Consider the following 21,355-nt stretch of genomic DNA (forward strand, 5'->3'; position numbering starts at 1 on the left):
GTTCCTGTTTATGATCAGATCAAATTTTTGGTGTAATGAACATTGTGCCAGATACTTGAATACTGTTTTGCAAAGAGCCATTAAAGAAGTGAGTAAAATGACAATTTGCCTTCTAAAGTTAAATAGACTTTTTGTATCTTCATAGGGTATGTTACTACTTGGGACTGAGAATATAAATAAGAAAAATTAAATACCTTAAAATTTTTAAGTCAAGACAACTTACTCTCTTATCAGATAATGAATTCATCTCTAGTGGAAGGTCTTTCTCAGCTGTAGAAATGGATTCATCAGCCAGTTATTAGAAAAACTAATTTCTCCCTAAATACAAAAATACTCTGAAGAAGGTGGAAACATCAGAACTAGCAATTTAACATGGCTCCATTTAAGAGCTAAAAGTAAAGAATCTGTGTTGCATTCCTAAGAGTAGGAAACACTGCTGAGCAGTTTGAAGGGTGGGCTGAGCAATAGCTTACACTGCACAAAACATTTTGTAACAAAGAGGCTGAAATAATACAGGATTTACTGTTATCTTTCCTTGCATTATAGTAAAATACTGGGTGATGAAATACTGTTCTCTTGCAAGGAATACTGAAAATCATCTACACCAGAGAAAAGTTATTTAAGATGCATTTTGTGTTATCTTGTGTGTTTTACTGAGTTAGCACTGTTCATTCGTTATAGTTCAGCCCCACTGTAGTTAAAACTGTTTTTTCTGTTGATTTGGTTGAGTAAGCCACTTATTCATTGTAGTCAATAGGAAGCTTGTGCTTGCTCAGTGATACTTTTTTTGTATTTTTAGTACTTAAAAAATGTGAATCCCTCATAGAGCAGTGTTTATCTCAGAGCTAAAAGTTGCATTTCAAAGAGTTTGTTCAAGGAAAAATTTCTGCTAAGGTCCATGGAAATCTTGTAAGAACAGTGTAAAGAGTTACAAATAATATATAATTCAGCTTCTTTGTTTGGGTTGGACTTAAGTATAGCAAAATCTACCGGGCAAGTATTAATTTACTGGGCTGTTAAAGGTTGTCTTAAAGAACAGTACACCAGTTCAAACAAAAATAAAAGTTTTGGCGTTCACATGACTCTTGGAAGTTTTCCTGATTATAATAAGGCAGAGACTTTCTCTCACAGGTTTCTCACCCAATTCCAATTTAGATATTGTCTAGATAACAGAAGAGCCTTGGAGAGAGATGTGGGATATGCTGAACTTCAAACTCGTCTTATTCGCTACGAAACTCAGACAACTTGCACGAAGGAGTGCTGCCCTGTGCCACTTGTCTTGAGTCCTCTGCCATCTCCTGCAGTCTTGTCAGAGCCTGGAAGTGTCCCTGATGGAGAGTCTTTACAAAGTGAATTCAAAACAGAGACATCAAGGCTAAAATGCAGATCAAAAGACCTGGATTACTTTTATCCCAAGAAAAGGTAATGCACTGAATGAAATGAACCTTAAGCGTGAAATGTTTCAGTAGTCTCTTGTGAACCACATCTTTTCTTTCATCTCAAAATATTTTAGTGAAGCTATCTAGACAAATGTTCTAATTGTTTAATCCTCTTCTGTAGGTTCATTTTTTTTTCTCAAGTGTGATCTCTCATCAATGGCATTAGATTAATCGAAACCATGCAGCACAGGCACACTTTATTTAGTAGATTTGGGGTTCTATCTTGCAGTCTCAAATGCCTTTGAAAAGATGACAGCCTCATCTAGGACTGAAATAGTCCGTGCTCCTGCACTACAAATAAATAACTAAAGGTTTAGAAAGCCAAGGATTGTACAAACAGAATAACTGAATTTCTAATCCAAACGACTGCTGGCATAAGATGACCTACCAAAATTCAATCTTATTGTCAGCCTTGTTTATTAAAGTCTTTTCTGGAAGTTTACTTTTTAAGATTTCCATTTGAACCTTGTTCTCATTCTGAAGATGCAAACTCTGTCACTGAAAAATAACTGCTAGGTAACACTATTTCCACATTCACTTTTTTTACTGTAATACTTCACTTATTCCTTATTTCCAATTTGATACCCTTTGCATTCTAATCACAATAAGCCTTTAATAGAGGTCTTGGTTTAGAAATATGTATATCTTTTTCAGCTTACTGAATAGTTAGAAAAGAAGATGTGATTATACTTAACATTTTGTAAATTGGAGTTTGGAATTACTAGTGCTCTTACAGTTGAAGGATCAAGGATAACTATGTTCCCATAGAATTACAATGCCCAACTTCCTGTAGTTAAAGTGAGTTGTGACATTCCTATAGGGCCAAAAGAAATTAGTTTCAAGAAGTTTTGTCTCATCCTAAGACTGGAGGCCAATTCTCCTTCCAAGAGTTTTATTTTCGTAGTTACCTGATTTCTTGAATTTGTTGCTGGACCTTTTTAATTGGAGGTGCAATGGGTCTACGTATCAGAGGCCAATCCAGTCAGCAGTGTTCTTTTAATACAAAAAATTTTACAGAATAGAATCCTGTCTTCTGTCCTTTTCAGATGTTGTTTGCAGGAATGCTCAGTACTTACAGCTCTAAAGCAGCAGCCTGTGTAGCAGAAACAGTGGCACTAAAAGAGTCAGTACAAAACCTGAAGGTTATTTTTATTGTTTTTTTTTTTTAATTATTCTTTCTAGGCTAACCAAATCTGAGAGTACAGACTCCCTCCTGTCTCAGGCAAGTGGGAGCAGCAGGAGTCACTGTGCAGTTGGTGTGACGAGGAAATGCTCAGAAAGATCCGTTTCTGTGGCTGCAGTGCCATCGAAACTGCCCAGCCAAGCCCACAGAGCAACCACCAAGGCTGGCTCAGCTGCAGAGCCCGAGGCCTCAAAGCCAGAGAAGGAATCAAGATCCCAGAAGCACACGAGGGTAAAAATCTACCTTGTTCTTTTAGTGAAGAAGCAGCTGTTTTGCTTTTTCCCATGGGACTTGATTTTTAAAAATTTTTAAACTTAAGGTGTACTATCTTCTTCTGAATTTCATTCTGTTCACTTGTGTAAGTGAATCCTGAAGGCACCAAGGAGAGTGCTGCAAAAGCAGTGAAAAGGTGTGTAAAGGAAATTTTATCATGCCCAAGAAATTAAGGCTGAGAGAGATAACAGTGAAGAATAAAAAAGGTGGAAGTGAATATCAATTAATAGGAGTTAGGAAATATAGATGATTAATATAAAACCTAAAGGCATCAAAGATAAATATAGATATAGATACTAGAAGGGTCAAAGGCATTGTGGAGGAACAAACTGTTTTGAGAATAAAGAGATTCCAGTTGTTCTGTAAATCCATTAATTGAGATAGCAGTTAAATAATTTGGTGGAATAGTGTTTAATTAACAGCTGTGTGTATTAGGAATGCCTGTTCTTAAATACAGTACACAAAACTGTTTCTGGCTTGCTGATACTAATTTTAATTTAATCCCAGGAAAACACTGCAAGAATGTTAATGTACTGTCAAAGGCAAGTTGGAATGGTCCAATGAAGCATAAATTGGTGTGACTCATTCAGACCTGCAGCAGAGTTTAAACATCTGTGATGTAAAGAATGTCAGAGGAAATCTTCTAATGAGACTTTAGTGTCAGATTTTTAAATTTTTTTTAATATGTATGCATCAAACAAGGGAGTATCAATAAAGCAAAAAGTGATCTTTATATATATTATTTTGGAGAAGAAAAACCCAAAATAATATTGATTTTTTTTTTTTTAATCTTCCAAGTTCCATGTGAATATTCACTGATCCTTGACATGTAAGCATTTTCTTATTTTTTAAAAAATAAAGAGAATGGAAATAGATTGTTAAATAACTCTGCTCAAATTCAGGCAGTGAGCAGATCGCATTTGGCAATAGATTTAAGACAGACAAGTTCACAAATATCAGGTTTTCTATTTTGGGCTTTTTTGCTTCCCTTGGCAATTTTTCATGTCAATAGTTGATGAGCTTCTGTGTGTGTTTCTTCTGTTTCCAAGATGCTGAAGGAGGTGGTTGCTAAGACTCTTCAAAAACATGGGATTGCAGAAGATCATAAGTGCTTTGCATCATGCAGCCAACGTCTATTTGAGATATCAAAATTCTACTTAAAGGTAACTGGAAGACACACTCTTAGAGTTTTTTATTCTTAGTTAAGTGAAGCCACTCTTGAATAAAACTTTAGAGAGCATATGGGATATTCAGAGTTGATCAAGCTAATATTTCCCAGTGGTGTGTTAGTAATGTGTAGATTGTGTGGAGAAACCTTTGGATTTGTTGTCAACTGCAGAAGATAGTTTTACAATATATTTTGGTGGGGTTTTGCTTGTTTTAAAACCTTCTAAAGCATTAGCCTTTCATGCATAGTGAAATAATATGCTAGAGCATGGGCCTGTTAGGTCAGGTCACTCTTAGAGCTGTGACAGCTAAGGAAGCAATAGAGAATCTCCCAGCTGTAGCTGTGACAGCTCCACTTCTCCCTTTTTCTGAGGTTGTTGGTTCAATAAGTAGCTTACAGAACTGACTCCGAAATTGCAATTCCCTGACATGATGTGCTCTATTATCTAACACATACTGGCTCAGCAGCACCCCACAGAATTGCATCAGTCTCATGTTGAGGGGAAGATGAGAATTCTTTCCACAACACTCAGGAGACTTTGAGTCAATGCTGAAGCCCATGGTACTTGGTCTGAGCACAAAATCAAGTTAATTACTTGAGTGATTAAAAGCTGTTGCTCATAAGCTGAGCTGCTGTTTAACCTACTGCTGTGGGTGAACCAGCTCAGTTTAGTCAACTTCAGTAATGGTGCTTTAAGCTAAATGAAAGTTGAACAGGACTGGATGCTTACACAATCAGAACACCTTGTTGATAACCACCAGCTTCTTAAATAATTGGAACACAGTTGTGCAGTCATTCTATAAGTGCTCCCAAAATCTCCCTGAAATATGTCCTGAAGGAAGATCTCCTAATCCAAAATCAGAAAGGGATGCATGTAGGGATGTAGAGCAAATCAGGGTTTGTGGTTCCATTCCAAGTAGAAAAGGAAAAGGAAGAATATGGCAGTGATCCTGTCCTTTCTGGAGAGAGGTGTCAGGATTTTGTTCTCCTGAACTGTCTTGCAGCTCCAAGTCTGTGGGAGTCTTTTGAATCCTTTTGTGTGCTGCATAATTCAAAAGCAAGGTAACATAGGTATCATTCTCCTCTGGAGACAAGTAGTAAATTAATTTTCTTTCTCTTCAGGCAAAGTTTTGTTCTTTCTTTGTTTAAAAGAGTAGATTAGGTTAAACTCATTAAATGGACTGCAAAACAGAAAAGCCATTCTAGATTTTTCCCTTTTCTGCACCCATTTTCTTTTCTGATGTCTGTTTCTCTGTTCCTTGCCAGAACTCTGTATTACAGGGTAAGATCACAGCTGATTTCCATGTTTATATACAAACAGACCAAGACTGTAAGAACTTTGAATATCATTGAAGAAAAAAAAAGTTCTGGAAATTCTGCAAAACATGCAGAAGGTTAGGAAGACTCAGTCATAATTGAGTACTAGGTTTGGACTGCTGTAAGGAAACCTGCTGCCCATTGGACTAAATTTAAATTATTTTCCTTTTTTTTTTAATTAAAAAAGCAATGTAAGATAATTCTGTTGTTCTGAACAACAGGGCTCTTATAACCCAAATTAGAGTGACCATATGAGTTTGCTGACTAATATGACTTTTTGTTTCATATTTAGGACCTTAAAACTTCTAGAGGACTTCTAGATGAAATGAAGAAAACAGCAAATAGCAATGCCAAACAGGTAAGGTCATGTGTTTGTTTGTTCCTGTACATAGCCAAGGCTAAATGTTGCTGTGGCACCTTGGTTTAGTCCACAGCTTTAAGGGATGAGGAGGTGCATACCCTTGGCTGTGGGTCCTGTTTCACTCTCATCTCACACAAACTCTCTGGAGAGAATGGGGTGAAGTAGTTCAGGGGTTAAAAATACCTTTTCCTAAAGACAAAGCATTCTGTTATATTAAATACAATTCTAGGGTAATACTCTTTCCTCTTAGTTTATTAATAACACTTGCTCCTCTTGAATAGTTTGCTTTTAAATCCTGTTTAGTAAATACCACAGATATAGTGACAAATGACTAAAGGAAGAATTGATGAAGTCTGTGAGATGTTCTTAATTTGCATTCAAAACCAGGAGTTACGTAAATTGTTTGCATCCTCATTAATTTGCCCAGGTGATTGAATGGGTTTTGGAGAAGACTGGCAAGTAGAGGCACTGTGGATTCTATTCACACCTTTCCAGGAGCTGTGGAGACAGAGCACTTCTGACTGGAGAAGCTTTAGACTGCCCAATGCACACACAGATCTGCACACTGGGAGGACTTTGGTCAGTGGAATTATATAGACTCATTCTTCAAGCACAGGAGGATGGTTGGAAGCTTTTTATACTGAAAGTTTTATTTTTTTTTTTTAATTCAAATGAAAAGAGATTGCATTTTATATGTGTATTTATTATGTTTGTTAAAAGGAACATAGCTTGACTTGGTTTATAATGCTTTGTATCTTTTTAAACCAGTGTATTTGGTTTTTATATGAATAAAAAACCCCACATATTTAATTTTGATACCTACTACTTTGTTTTACCTTTCTGTGTGAAGACCTCTATTCTACTTACTACAGCTTGCTCTTGTATAAACAGCTGTTTACAGCATCAGCCATTAACATTTTATACACTAATTTAAGGAACAGTTCCTATTCTGCAGGTGAAAACAATACATAATACATATACATAATAATACATAATCAGAATACATAATACATAATCAGAATTTGAATAATAATTATCTCTATGTTGTAGTATAAGGAGGAAAAAAAGCATGAAACTTGATGCAGGCTTGAAACTTGATGCAGGGTCCTATTAAAGAAAGTTTCTTTGCTTTACAAGCTGAATTTTGGTATAATTTCCTGCATGCTCTTTGTAACACTCCTTAGAAAAATATCTAAGAAGTCTGATTTCTTTTCCTGGAAGAGGAGAAAATCAAAGCAGTAGTGGTAATGAGGATGGTAAGAGCTGGAAAAGAGCTGGTGTGCTATGCTGAAATGTAAAGGGAAAAAAGAGTTTCTAGCTGTGTTGCAAACACAGTAAAATACTAAATTTGGCCTCGGTTTGTTTAAGTCTCTGGCATGTACCTGGCTGGGACTGATGTAATTATTTAAGTTAGTATTTTGTTGAGATGAGAAGTTCCTACTGAGCTTTCTCTATTAAGGGTTTCCTATTTATCATATAAGCTAACAGTATTAAAACTGACAGATGCAGGGCTATTGTTTGCTATATTATCCTGGTAGGAAAATAGATTAATCAATACAAATAGAAATGAAATACAATGTAGTGAAAAAGTAATCGAACTAAACCATGTGGAGGTTGGACTTAATACTGTAAAATCTATGCTTTCTCTAAAAAGAATTCCTGATTTTGTGACATTACTGTTTGCTTAATTCTATTTGGTTAAAGCTGAGCCCTAAGGAGGTTTTACATGTCTAACAGAATCTTGAGTTAAACTGTTCTGTTCCTTTGTTCCCAAGTTTATCATTGTTCTGAACTCTACAAGACCTTTAATGAGTGGGTGTGTACTGGGTTTAACTGAGCTGCAGTAGGAGAGCTCTGAAGTTGTTCTGCTGTGACACTGGGCTCTAGTGAGCACTGTGTGCATCTAAGCCCAGGACAAACATAACTACTTGTAAGATGGATTCTATTTGTCTGCAGAATGCCACACATCCACAGCGTCCCAGTTTTAGTGATTTGGTAAAATAGAAATGCAATGAAGAGAGATATTTAAATAATCATTTAATAAGTCAAAATTGCTCCAACGTAATGATTACTGTCTATGGCTCAGATTTCTTTGCATTCAATATAGAAAACGAGAGAAGTAATCAAGACGTAAACCTTTCTTAATATCTTATAGTGAATCAAGAAAGTCTCTGCTTCCAGAGAGAAAAGTTGTAAGCTGTAGCCTTATCTCTTCAGCCTGAATGCTGATACTTTTGTTTGAATACTAAAGCAAACCACTGAAAGTTGTATTTTCTACTTAATTTGAGGACGTTTATATATTTGTAATTAGAAAAACTTTGTAGTTAATAATTATACATAAGCTGATAAGTAAAAGTACAGAAGCTCTACATTTCATAAATCCTTGAGGCTAGCTGCCATAAGCAAAGAAAATACCTTCAGGAAAGTAATTAATACTTTGAACTGTTTTTCTTGTACTTCAAGTAGAACTTAATGCTTATTGGTTTAATTAATTTTGTAGACTCAAAGGCTGGCCTGAAATAATCAGCAGGAAAGCAGTTAGGGAAACATAAGCATTTTGATGTATTGGCTTTTTGCACAATTCCCAGCGCAAAAGTAATACACTGCTACCCATGTCTCATTTGCTCTTTGTGTTGGTGGCTTTTTAGGGCAAGTGGTGGCTGGTTTATTATTGTGGCTTAATAACACTGTGCCCCTTATGAGCTGTGATAACTGTCCCTGTCCATGCTCTTAACCTACAAAAAAGCAGGCACAATAATTTGACTTGGTCCACTGTAACAGCACTAAACTAAATTATTTTATATCTGTCATAGTTCCAAAACCCCACACTGAGAGTTCCTGCAGCTCAGCCTATGTGCTGTAACTTAAGTGTTGCAGAATGTAACATCACCCATTGCCTCTGAAATTCAAATTATTTTCTTGTTTGTGGCTGCTGAATCCCAAATCCAGTCTGCCTTATGCATCTTTTGGGTGCTTGCTTTCATGTTTTTTGCAAGTCAGGATATAAGTCATATATCACCATATATCAAATGTCACCAGAACACATTTCTGGTTTACCTATAATCCAGCCATCCTGTCTAGTAAGTGTGTAATATAGCATAATATAATAATATTATGTATTATATTAGAAGCACATCATCCATCCATGTTATGTGCTTATATTCCCCACAGGACTGGGGTAAGACAGTACTGATATGGTTGCAATTACTTGGTGATATGATTACTTGTTATATTACAGCAGTTATGTGATGAATATCACTGAGCTACCACAGAACTTAGCTTGGGGGTACTAATGCTTGTCCAAATTCACAAACTTCTTTGTCTCGATTCATAGTTCCCTCTTGGAATTTGTTTTCTAAATTTGTTTCCTAATGCCTCATTATTTACACAAGCATGGAAATTCTGATGAAGGAAAAAAAATGAAAAGCAAATCCCATGTGGGAAAAGCAGGTGATTATGTTCAACAGGAGGTTATCATCTCTGTTAAATATTTAGAATGTTCTTCTCCTCATTCTTTTAAATTAAATTTTTGCCCTGGTTAGTCTGAGGGTTCATTTACAGTAAGCAGACTGAGTTTCTCAAAATTTTCCAAGCATATTATTAGTATCTGCTCTTGAAAATTGAAGCCACCACTGAATTCAAAAGGGTCCACAATATACAGTGTTATTACATATAAATACTTAATATTTACTGTATTAATGGTCTGTCTATATAGTAAATAAGACTCAGTAAATAGCTAGTTATCAATCTGCCAGCTTGACTTCTATGAAAAATAACATAAATTTAGAAATCAGTGGCAGTGTAATGATCTGGAGCATGTAATTTCTTTAGGCTCTGATTCTGCTTCCACTGAAACCAAAGAAGCTCCAGTTAACTTCTAAGCATGGGTAAGAGGACACTGAGAATGCTTTCAGGTGGAAATCAGATCGATCTCCCCTTCAAATCAGCTGAGCTTCCCAATGCAAAGGGCTGAATGGAGTGTGCTGCCCTATGCTGTGGGAGGAAGAAATTCTAACATTCTGCAGAATGAAAGCACTCGTTTTGTCATTTGCAAAAGATCAATTCTGATGGTGTTTGTGGGGGTGATTTGCTTGGTAGCATGTCAAGAATCTTGCTCTGATTTCCAAAGTACCTTAAGAGAGATGCTTGGTTTCATATGAAGGGCAGGACTATTAAAAAAACCAGTATGATTCCCTGAATACAATCAGATCAGCTTTATTTATTTTTTTTTAACAAACACTTTAGATCACATTTTTCCAATAACATTTTTGCTCCAATATATGTCTCAATCTTTCTCATGGTGAAGCTGCTATACAAATTCTCTGGTAAGATCATTCCATTTATAGTCATTCTTTTGTGAAAAGAGTGGAACTCTGGAATATCCTGTTTTAGGCTTTCCATGAGGCTGTTCTGTCATAACTTGGGTCAGACTGAAAGAAAAGACTTAAATTCCCACAGTTAGATTTTCTTTTTGGGCCACTAAGTTAAGCATTAAATCAAAGGAGAAAAAAAACCAAAAACTTTTTTTCCCATAAACATTTGTAAGAGAAAAAAGGCACATGTTGGCCTCAGTCCTTGAATGCAGAAGCTTTTGCTTTTTCTTAATTTTTTTTCCTAAGTCTTGTGTTACCACCTAGTCCAGTATAAGCGACAGAAGAAAGCATTGCAACTTCAGCAGAGATGTCTGAATGACCTGTCCTGAAACATCCCAGTGTGATTTCAGGTTTTTGGTTTTTTTAATTTTAAGTTTTTAAGTCATTCCACCACTGCAATTAACAGTTCTCTCTTGTAACAGAAGCACTGAAGTTTAAATGTATTTCTCCCAGCCCAAAACCAAAGGACCGCCTTCCAGATAGTTTGTGTGGATACAAAGTAAGCTCACCCCACAAAAATCCAATAAATGACTTTATTAAATATATTCTTTTCCTCTAAAATATAAATATTCACTATACTCTTATAAATGTGGAGTGGGGTTCATATTTCATTTGTCTATCTCATCCAAATATGAATCAGTCCAAAATCTGAAAATGAAGAAATAACATCTGTAATTATCATTATTTTTTTATAAATATATATAATATGAATTTTCTTTGCAAACTGCTTAGTTATTCACTTAGACTTCATATAGTACTGAGCACCTTAGATTACATTTGTCATTTAATTGTTGGCACTAATATAGGAATTCGTAATATTTACAATGCACATACATGTTAGGTGTAGCATTCCAGTGATTTGTAAGTGTTAAAAGGAATAAGGAAATAGTGCAGTATAGTTTACATATGTATTTAGCCTACCCACCCCAGAATGCAAGTTTTCACTTCAACCTCCGGAACCTTTATAGGAGCCTGTCTCCAAATTTTTAATACTTTGGAACAGCCATAAAAATGTTCTGAACTGGTTTTTAAAGATTTCACACAACAGTTTCCTTGATAAGGTGACATGAGCTCCTCCTCAGAGTCCTGTCCCCCTGCGTACCGACTGCTCTCAGCTTCTCACATCTCTCCTAGAAGCTTCCAAGCTCAAGGAGTCCCAAGTAACTGCCACAGGAAGTTGTGTGAATGGCAGTGGTCAGAAAAATGTCCATCTGGAAATTACTGGTAAGTTACACAACATGTTACCTCCTACCCTGTTAATTTACATGAGGAATTAATTTTTAAGTGCAAGTACCATGGCAATGAAATGAAAGTGCAGAGCTGGGTGGCTCCCTTCCTGGTGTGCCTTTGACTGGTGAGAGGTGCTGGGAATGGGGCTGCTCTTCCAGTGGGACACTGAGCTGTTCTTCAGTGATTGTTTTCTGTATTTATGAATTCAGCCTATCATCCTAATATTTTAATTGGTTTTGATGATTAAGATACCTGTGGAAATCACCATATTCTTATGCTGTGAATAGACAGCATATGACTTATGCTTAACTCTCAACCTTAGCTTAAAAACAACATGGAACCAAAATATGTTTTAATTTCCCCTTTGCCAGCTAAGTGGTACAAAGTTGAAATCTATGTGCTTTCTCAGGAATAAAAGAAATGTTGTAATATGAAAACTGAACATCCACTGAGTATATTGTGAACGACACTGAATATATTACTGCCTGTACATTACTGTATATTACTTCCTGTCCTTCAAAGTGTGAATTTAGGGCATAACTCTAAAAGTAGACCCCTGTGTGAAGCTGTTCTTTTTACAAAGGAAGAACAACATAAGTGGCATCCCTGTTTTGCTTCTTCCTTTTCCCAGCAGATCACATGATGCCAGTTTATTACTTCCAGGTGCAAGCTGTGTGTATCATCTCTGGGGCTGAAGGTCAGTGTTCCTGCCCGCTTTTTGTGGCTCAAGTAGCTGTGAATAAGGCTGAAACTCAGTGAATCAAGTTTTGAGCCACAGCAGTAAGCTGTGGTGCAACACAGTCACCAGTAAGCAGTGGGCATGGAGATGAACATCTTCTATTTCCCCAGCGAGAAATTTGGTCTTGCCAAGTCATTCCCACAGGAGCAGTTCCATCTCAAGGGGTGCAGCTCATTTTCCTGCCCTGGCATATGTTTCTAGCTGTTGTGGAGCTGCTTCAATAATTTTTTGCAAAAATTCATAAAATCAAGTCTTCCTCCTTCCCTATGTTAGTTCTTCTATGAAGACCACACAACCAGCCTTGTCTGAGAAAAGGGGGGTGGCTCAGTAGGGGCAGGAGGACAGAATGTTGGTATGGCTTTCTACTGGAAACCTGCCACACAGCTATGCTGGCAGAAGCATAATCATGCCTCAGAATGAATTCAGGTAGCTTCTACCTGAGCTGGGGCTTCCAAATAGCTAAAGCTCATTAAGCTATTCTGGGAAGTCACTATTAAAATGCATCCTGTGTTCATTAACAAAGGACTGTGGCTACTGCCTGTGCCCCCTGACAGCCTCTCACTACCATCCCTGTGGCTGGTCCTGCTTTGGCTCCATCACTAGGAGTGTGGGTGACATGGTTACTGCTTCATGTGAAACTGCCCCAGGCAGAGGCCCTCCAGCTGTTACCTGACCACAGCTGGATTGCTTCAGAGTCCAACTCAAAGGTGTGTATTTGCAGGCTCTGCTGGGTATTCATGCAACAGGTTTTGGCAGTGCTCCAAAAGAAAAATCTTCTGTCAGAGGTGCATGGATTATAACTGAAAGGACCTTTCAGGTGATGGGACAATCTTTAGAGGATTTCTCCCCAACCAACCTCAGCTTGCATCACAACCAACAAGTGCTCTTGCCTGCATAGCCCTTTACTTTATATAGACAAGTACATTGAAATAGGCACGATTTATGATTCTGAAACTTTTACATATAGGGTACTACACGCTTTTACGGTCTCATATGGGATTTTAAAATCCCATTATTTACAATGAAATCCACCATCTTCCTTGTCATGCCATCTCTTTAGCTGGTCAAAATGAAACCTGGGCCTTGGAGGACTGCAGAAATGATCAATGCCCAGTTCTGAGTCCCAGGCTGGTGTCTGCTGCCAGCTGGGACAGGTTGCTGCTCTTGACTGTACTTCAGATTAGTGTGGTTACCCTGTCTCTCTTTGAAGAAACAGATGGATCCCACTTATGCCACCAAGCCCAGTCTTGTGATCTTTGCTGACAGGAAGGAATGAATGATGAAAACAATTGGTTTTGGACAGGAATGAAGGTCCAGTTGCTGAAAGAAAAAAAAAAATCAAGCTGAGAATTATAGCTCAAACAAGAAATCATTTACTGAGTACTCAAACTGCTGTCTTGTATTTTGAACAGGCTTCTATTAATAACAACCCTTCTCTACAACATACTGTTTTCCCATTGCATTCAGCTGCAAATACTTAGGTTACTGAAAGTAGTAAGCATCTTGGAAGCAGGTGAGATCCTGATGCCTTTGGCCTTGTATCCACCTGGGTAAGCAGCAGAAAACTGAGTCAGATGCTGCAAGCACTTTCCAAGAGACTCAGCCCCATCTTTTTTGGCCATTTCTGCCTGGGATGGGGGTGGCACTGCTCTGTCTGACCCCCAGTGCCTTTGCTGCTGGTGCAGGTGAAGTACCTTCAGCTGGTGCTGCACAGCTGCTTCTCTGTTCTCACAGCCAGCAGTGAGACTGAACTCAGACTTTGTTTTCCATAGTCATGGTTCCGGTGATCCCATCTCACACTTGCTAAGTGTGACAGGCTTGTCAGCGTGTAGAGGCCCAAAGACAGAGTCACATCAAAATAAACCACATTTGTGTTTTGTGGTGGTGCATTCTGCCCTGCTTCCTCCTTTTTCCAGGCTGCACTGCACTCTGAGAAACGCTCATTAGGCCTTGGCCTTGAAAAGCAGCATCTGGGCCCATCCCTTTTTGAGTTTATCAGAAGCATCTGTCTGCTCCCAGGAACTACTGCTGTCTAAGGAGCTCCTGTTTTCCTAATGAACAACCTTGTAAACTATTTTCCTTGCCTGAACAGCACAACATTCCTGTTCTCACCCTTTGGAAGAAAGTGGTGACCCAAATTGTGGCCAGGATGAAACATTGTTATGACTGAAGCCGATTCTCTTATGACCCTACAAACAGCTGTTCAAAATGAGATCCTTTGAGCTCTCCTGAACTGCAGCAACTCTGTCTGAGCAGAGCCTCTCGGAGCCAGTGAACTCTCAGGTTTGCTGTGCTTGGATGATCACCAAACAATGAGTCCTGGGCTGGTACCCTCACTGCTTTGGTCCCGACCCTTTGCCTGTCGGGAGCTGCAAAAGTATCCAAAGTGAGTGTTTCCCTGAGCTCTGAGGGGAATTTTTCACAGGTACCTTGCTTGCATTCACTCTTTCTGTCTGTGTGCATGCACCTGCTTTAGCAAATCTGGGAGAAATGATGATTTCTTAGATGTTTAAGAACCTTAGATTTCTCAGTAAGTTAAGTCATAAGCTGTAAGCTAAATTAAATGCTGCTGAGTGGTATTCTTCTACTGGCTAACTTCAACTTTGAAGTCATAAATTGGGTTAAATGCTGTTATTCCTCTGCTAAATTGTTATGTGTAAGTTAAGTGTCATTCCTTTGTTAAAATGTTACATTTAAGGTATAAGTACTGTAAAGCGTGAGTGCTGTTAAGTTTTTAGACTGTGTTCCTTTTTATCCTTGCCTTTGCTATCCTTTTGATATGCAGACCTTAACACACACACACGCACCCCATAGATAGTTCTCAGTTCATTTCTGTTTTGATTGCCTGGATTTTGATTGCCTGGCTTTATTGTTGCTTTGTTTCCTTGGTGTGCCTTAATTGTCCTGTAGGCAGTAGAGGGAATCTTACCAACAAACTCTGTCATGCTGCTGCTAAATATTAAATCTGGTTTTTGCTGATGCCCTTGCTGGTGATTTTGTAAGTGATCTCACTCATTTGTGACACCTTTCCAGCAGTCACGAATCAAGTTTATTGACAGCTAGTAAGAAATTCCCTTCAAAAGCCTGACAATGAGCAGTTTGCAGAGTATATGTCAACAAAGATGATGTTTAGAATTCAGCACCCACCATGTTTAGGAACAGCTGAAAAAATCTGTGAGGAAAGACCATGTTTACATTCATAATTAATGGAGTTAAACTGCTCATTGGAATGTGTGCCTTATCTTTAGGCATTGTGACAGCTTAGAGGCCTACACAGACAGCTTTCACAACATCTGTAGCTTTTTTTTTCAGCAACGACATATTCAGAAACACCTAAAACATAGCTTGTTGTCAAAACATGAAGTCCCTATGTGTACAGTGGAATTAATTAGGTCTCATTTTTCTTTCATCCTCAATTATTTAAAAAAGTGAAATGGATATATACACAAATTTTAACATCTGGCTATTTAGAGGCACAGTTTGTTCTTAAATATGACGAATCTTTCATCTCTCTTTGTATGGTTTTACAATTTTAACTGTCTTTTTAGTTTATCGCCTTCTAAAGCCTGATCATCATGCTGTGCTAGAAAGAAAAGTGTCTAAATATTGGTACTGGAACCTGGCACTGGCCAACTGTTAGAATGGAATAAAGTATTTCAGTTGGAAGGGGCCTACAGGGCTCATCTAGTCCAACTTCAATTAGTGCTTCTCCATGCCAATCAAGGAGATGGTAACATGCATCCCTTTACTAAATGCAGTACTTACAATTTCTCCATCTTTTTCTCCAAAGTCTAAATAAAGCATCCTTATCCCATCATCTGAGGACATTTTCAGTTTTTCGTAGGGATATTGTGCAATTATCTTGGAGAAGGCACCATCTTGTGGTTCGGTTGTGAGGGAGAATCCATGTTCATAATGGATGGTCAAGCGGCACTCCTGGCTTTTGTATGTGCAAGCTGGAGAAGAAATCAAAATTTAGTCTCTCACATTCTTAAAAGCAGTTTTTCATGTTGCATCATACATCTACATTCTGACAAAAAACAGTGTACTGAAGTTTAAGAAGGCTCAGACCAGTGTTTCCTCCTTCCAAACCTTGACAAAGTCACAACTACTCTTCTTGCATCTGACAGACACAGCCAGAATCAATAAACATGGCACACAATACATGAGAAAATTAGGACCTGTAAAGGATTTCCCTAAAGACACACTCCTGAGTCCTCCTTAGTGTCGTGGTAATTGAAAAAGGGCCCAGGTAATTGTATATAATAGCTCCTGCAGCAGAAAATCTGCATCTTCCACTCAGCTCTGGAAGAGGCCATGATCCAAATTAAAGAATTAAAAGTTTTGGAGTTCACATCCCAAATTTACTATTCCACCACTTTCTTGGAACAATTCTACCAAGAAGGATCCTTGGCAGTGAGATAAAAGCACACTGATAACAGAAGGGGCTGATGCCCTTCTTTTGGAAAGAATGGCATCTCTGTCACGGTACTGAGGAGATGGACCTGTTCTCCAGCTGCTTCCCCCTGAGTTCTCTGTCTGGTTTGCACATCAACCATCCTGAGCTCCCTGTGGGGGCTGGGGCTGCCAGCTGACACACAGCCACGTGGCTCTACCTGAGCTTTGAGAAACATGAACTGCCCTTCAGCACGGCTGCATTTGTGCTTTAGCTCCTGCTCTCACATTTTTGGGAAATGAGTGGAGATAAAATTCAACATTAACAGCCCTGCCAATTGTAGGACTAGCAGGGGAAGTACTCCAAAGCCTGGGGGCACTCAAGAGAAAGGCCCAGCCTCAAAGCCCAGAGCCACACCAGGCTTGCAGCTACCTGGCCAAACAGGGCTACACTCCAGAGCATCTGCAGCCAAGTACTTTTATTCCAATTGATTTTGCATGTACAGAAGCACTGAGAAGTGACGCCCTGATGTTCAGGGAAGGGAATTAATCCCCATCAAAATGTGGTTATTAGACTGATTTGTGGGTTTTTTACTCTAGGGTATAGAGCTGGGTGAATAAATGACCAATTCATATTTGTGAATTTGCCGGTCCTCTTCTGCCTCTTCCCTCTGCAGGAGAAGCTCCTGCTAGGCTAGCAGGAGTCTCCTGAATCTCAGAAAAATGCTCTTTTCTGTGGGTTTCTGGCCAAACCTCTGACAATCACTTGTCTGTGACATGAAGACCTACATGGCTGACTACAGACTCGTTTCTGAAACAACATGCTGAAAACAAACCCAAAAGTCAGCATGACAATGAGTGTGTCACTGAACACAGGTACAATAGCAGCTGGGACTGGCTCAGAACCCGACAGTATTTTAAACAAGTAGAATCCTAAACATGCATATTTATAAAACAAATAACCTCTAGCAGAAGGAACTTGAACTGCTACGAGTGTCTCAGGGAGGGTGTGGAGGTGTGGGAATGGTGGGGCTGCAGGTGTTACTCACATGTGGTGATTTCTGTGATGAGCTCTGCAGAATTGTGGCAGCCCTGCACTACACTCCTTGTCCACAATGAGAGGTCTCGACTGGTCTCAGTCCTGAACAGATGAGTTTCAATCCCTTGTCTTGTACCAGTACGGGTTGCAAAAGACAAATCCACCCCTGACTTCGGTGAGCCTTTTCCTGGCCCAGAATGAACCAACCTGCAATTGGATTTGGAAACACATCAGGAAATTCCAACAACAGTGCACTGCACCAAAATCCCCACCTGAGCACAGCTCTGCTCTGGTTGGCAGCATGAGAACTCACATCTCCTCTATTTTCTCTCAGAAGAGTGATGGTCCAAGGCAGTGAGCACAGAAGCATCTGGACACACAGGTGATGACATGGATGTCCCAAAATTACTTAATGAATTGAACAAAACATCATTTTGGATGAGGAACTGAGAGAAATCCCTGACTGGTCTGTGGTGATGGAATCTGGTCCACAGATACAAGTGCTGGCTCAGATGAGGCACCTGAATCCAACTTCCACTGTGAAGCAGCATTTGCTCTAAAGTTTAAACATCTGCTGTCAAATTCAATGATAAATAGTGTTGAATAAAGTATGAAGCTCTGTAAAATATGTAGATGCCAAAGTACTGTCTTGTACATACTTTTCCCATAAGGAACCTGTAAAATGCAAAATGTTGCAGCTACTTGTAATCTGAAATTCTCTCATATTTGTCTGCAATTAACATTTTTTTGCCCAGCATCAACAGCTAATCTCCTGTGGCCAGGGAAGGTTTATTCATGTGGGCAAACAAAAATTGCAGGGAATATTTTTGAGTGAGAAAATCAATACCTCATAAAAATTAATTCTTCCTTAAATCTGCCCTTTTATGTTATATTTTTTTTCCCCTCTAAAAGTATGGACAGTCAACACAGAATTCACTCAAGAACACAACACTGATTCATCGGAAAAGAATAATCATGAGGAGCTCATCACTCTGAGATTCAGAGACCAACCCTGAGAGACAATCAAAAAATGAAATTTGTCTGAAAAGCTTATTTTTGTCTTGTGCCTTCTGTTTTTCTTTCTACAGGGAAACAATATACTTCATAGTAGTCTATAAAGTATGTGGCATGGTAGTGGAACACTTGTGCTACAGGATGAAAACATTAGATTAAACTAATCTACTGAATACTAATTTCTCCTCAAATTATTGTTTTTTATCAGCAAGAATAGTTGCCTGTTAGCTGACACTGTTTGGGTATGCCACCAAACAGGAATGTTTTAGTAGAAAGGAAAAAAGCAGAAAGGAAAGAAAAAGCACACTTTAGCTTTTTAATTATTGAAACACCAGCCACAGGGCATCTGAAATTTTCTCCAATTCCCTGACAGTCTGTGCTGACATTTGGGATGCACATTGTGGCAAAGAGATGCACCCCTCTTTCATATCCCACTAGAAGGTTTGCAAGATTTGCTCATGCTCAAGTTCATGGGAACTTTCTTTTGCTTTTGGGCATCCCCTTTGATTTTATGGTCCCAAGAGCTTCTGGGAAGGGAGACACAGAATATCCTGGTCAGAGATATTCTGCCCTGTATCTGGGCAGGACAAGAAGGGCTTTTTTTCCTCTCTAGAAAGGCTGAGTTAATGCCCCACTCAGCTTTAATATTCAGACCCTCCTATCTGTACTATAGGAGATTTTGTAGTCAGGGACTGAGTGGCAAACAAACAGCCCAAACATTTTAATGCCCTTTCATTTGGTGTGAGAAGGTGCAAACTCTGAGGGGAAGCTACATCTTGATAACTAAGGCAGGAATTAGGGAACTGAAATCTCCAGTGACATCTGCTGCTGTCTGTCCCTGGCTGGTCACCCAGGCACAGCCACTGCTCTCATGCTGCCTTCGGCTACAGGGCTGTGGAAAAGCAGCCTGGAAAATCACATTGAGTTTGTCATTAGAAATAGAACTAATCCACCTTTTTCCTGGGTCATCTCCTTTATGCAGCGCTCATCAGCCGTACTAAAAATAATTTTCTATTACTTATGTTCCTGAGTACATAACAAACAGATGGTTCCAATGTTTGATTTCCTTCCAAAACACACAGCACCACCACCCACTCCCCCACACCTTCATGCTGTATCCATAGCACTGTATTGTAGGTTTTTCAGCATATGGATAGAATGAAGATGTACTTTACAAATTATGTGAACATATCCAACATGAACAATGATTCTTGCCTGCCTTTTCTCATTATCTCCTCATTATTAAAAATCCAGTTTCACTATTTAAAGATGCTGTTCTTTCAAGCAACTCCAGATCATGCTTTGGAAAGTCATGCACTTAAACATGAACTAGACAAACATGCAGAAGGACATTTGATAGCATTTATGTACCAGCTGTCAGTACTGCTGTACTTGGGTACAGATCAAAGGATTCCCATGCTTTAATAAAGTTGTATTTACGTGGGCCATTTCATCTAAATAGAAGGTGTTTTATCCTAAAGACACAGAGATACTTCAAAAGGCAAAAATCAGCCTCAGACAGCTCACAGAAGGCTTCCCCTCGCTCCTGCCTCCCATCACCCTGACTGCAGGGGAGGGGCTGTGTGCTGCACCCTAGAGCCCAAGAAGCACCCCAGGCCCGGATGTGGCGATATTCAGCCAAGCCCTTGAGGGTTCCTGTGCTCCGTGGATGTTTCTGGGGGAATGTGTGGCAGCGGAGCCGCGGCCGGAGCCCCGAGCGCTGCTCCCGGCCCAGGCACAGCCGCCAGAGGGCAGGAGGAGGCCGGGCTCGCACGGAACGCGACGGCTGCAAAACGCAACCCTCGGCATCCTCCGGGAGCCTCGGAGACACTTCTCATCCTCTCTCAATTCTCCCTTGTCCCTCCATATCTCGGGGACCTTTTTAACCTTATTCTTTGCAAACGTGTGACAGCAAGAAATGGTCTAACATGAAGTGCTGGTGCAGGATGATGACATGCACTGGGACTTGTGGCTCATCCTAATGCCATGGGGAAGAGTTTCAGCAATTCACGGCCAGATCTAATGGTCTCTTCAGAAAGGACAGTGAAACCAGCACTGACATTCAAAGGAAGCCTTCAGCTGCTCACTTGAGATTTAGCTCAGAAGAGACCACGTCCAAGTGCATCAACACTTGTGCAGCTCTGCTGGTTAGAACACCACCACCATCTGACCTTTCCTGTGGCACCCTGACTTACCCTGCCCTGGAATGGCTCCTTGGAAACGTATCTCTGAATTCATCTGCACCCACAGCCCCCCTGTCTGCCTTGGGGAGACAAGCAGAGAACTCACATAGCACCTCAGACACCTCCCTGGGGCTCTCAGGGTACCCAGTGCTCTCTGCCTCTCCCCTGCCCACTTGCCTGGATGACTGATCAGTGCCCAAACTCCTTCCCCGTGTTTTCCACGTTGTTAGCTATCAAACTGCTTTAATACTTTCTGGTTTCAGACCTCAGCTGTTCACAGAAGCTTCTTACCTGATCTTTAATCAGAGCCCAACATAGGCTGCTTTTTTTTTTCTCCTTTCATATCTAGCTATGATAGATAATGGAATTTGATTGCAAACATATAAGATGTAATTACTTAAGCCCCATTCCCATGCTAGAGGGAGGCACTGTTATTCAGGCATAAGGAAACACTGAAACAGAGATTATGACAAAAAGGTCCTTGGAGTCAGGGCTGTGTGCCAGCTGCCCTGCCTTAAATCTGATCTCAGTTTTATTTGAGCTATTATTTATATTCCAAGCAAAGCTGGAAAATACTTTTAGGTCTTAATGACATCCATAGGTTGTAGGCAAACTTACCAACAAACAAGAAGGGCATGTTG

The 21,355-nt window shown here is 39.5% G+C and overlaps 2 protein-coding genes across 2 annotated transcripts in view; one reads left to right on the forward strand and one right to left on the reverse strand.

Moving 5' to 3' along the window:
• Positions 1-9,799, forward strand: part of MTBP (MDM2 binding protein) — a 31,749-nt gene extending 21,950 nt beyond the window's left edge. The window contains exons 18-22 of the mRNA XM_058830313.1: positions 1,156-1,422; positions 2,622-2,853; positions 3,945-4,058; positions 5,673-5,738; positions 6,169-9,799. Of these exons, the coding sequence (XP_058686296.1) occupies positions 1,156-1,422; positions 2,622-2,853; positions 3,945-4,058; positions 5,673-5,738; positions 6,169-6,204 (715 nt within the window). The 3' untranslated portion in view covers positions 6,205-9,799. The remainder of the gene's footprint in view (positions 1-1,155; positions 1,423-2,621; positions 2,854-3,944; positions 4,059-5,672; positions 5,739-6,168) is intronic.
• A 132-nt stretch (positions 9,800-9,931) lies between these two features.
• SNTB1 (syntrophin beta 1) overlaps positions 9,932-21,355 on the reverse strand; it is a 112,504-nt gene continuing 101,080 nt past the window's right edge. The window contains exons 5-7 of the mRNA XM_058830314.1: positions 17,528-17,724; positions 15,849-16,039; positions 9,932-13,403 (exon numbers count right to left, since the gene is read on the reverse strand). Of these exons, the coding sequence (XP_058686297.1) occupies positions 13,311-13,403; positions 15,849-16,039; positions 17,528-17,724 (481 nt within the window). The 3' untranslated portion in view covers positions 9,932-13,310. The remainder of the gene's footprint in view (positions 13,404-15,848; positions 16,040-17,527; positions 17,725-21,355) is intronic.

This window comes from Poecile atricapillus, chromosome 2, assembly GCF_030490865.1.
Source record: "Poecile atricapillus isolate bPoeAtr1 chromosome 2, bPoeAtr1.hap1, whole genome shotgun sequence".
Classification (NCBI taxonomy): domain Eukaryota; kingdom Metazoa; phylum Chordata; class Aves; order Passeriformes; family Paridae; genus Poecile; species Poecile atricapillus.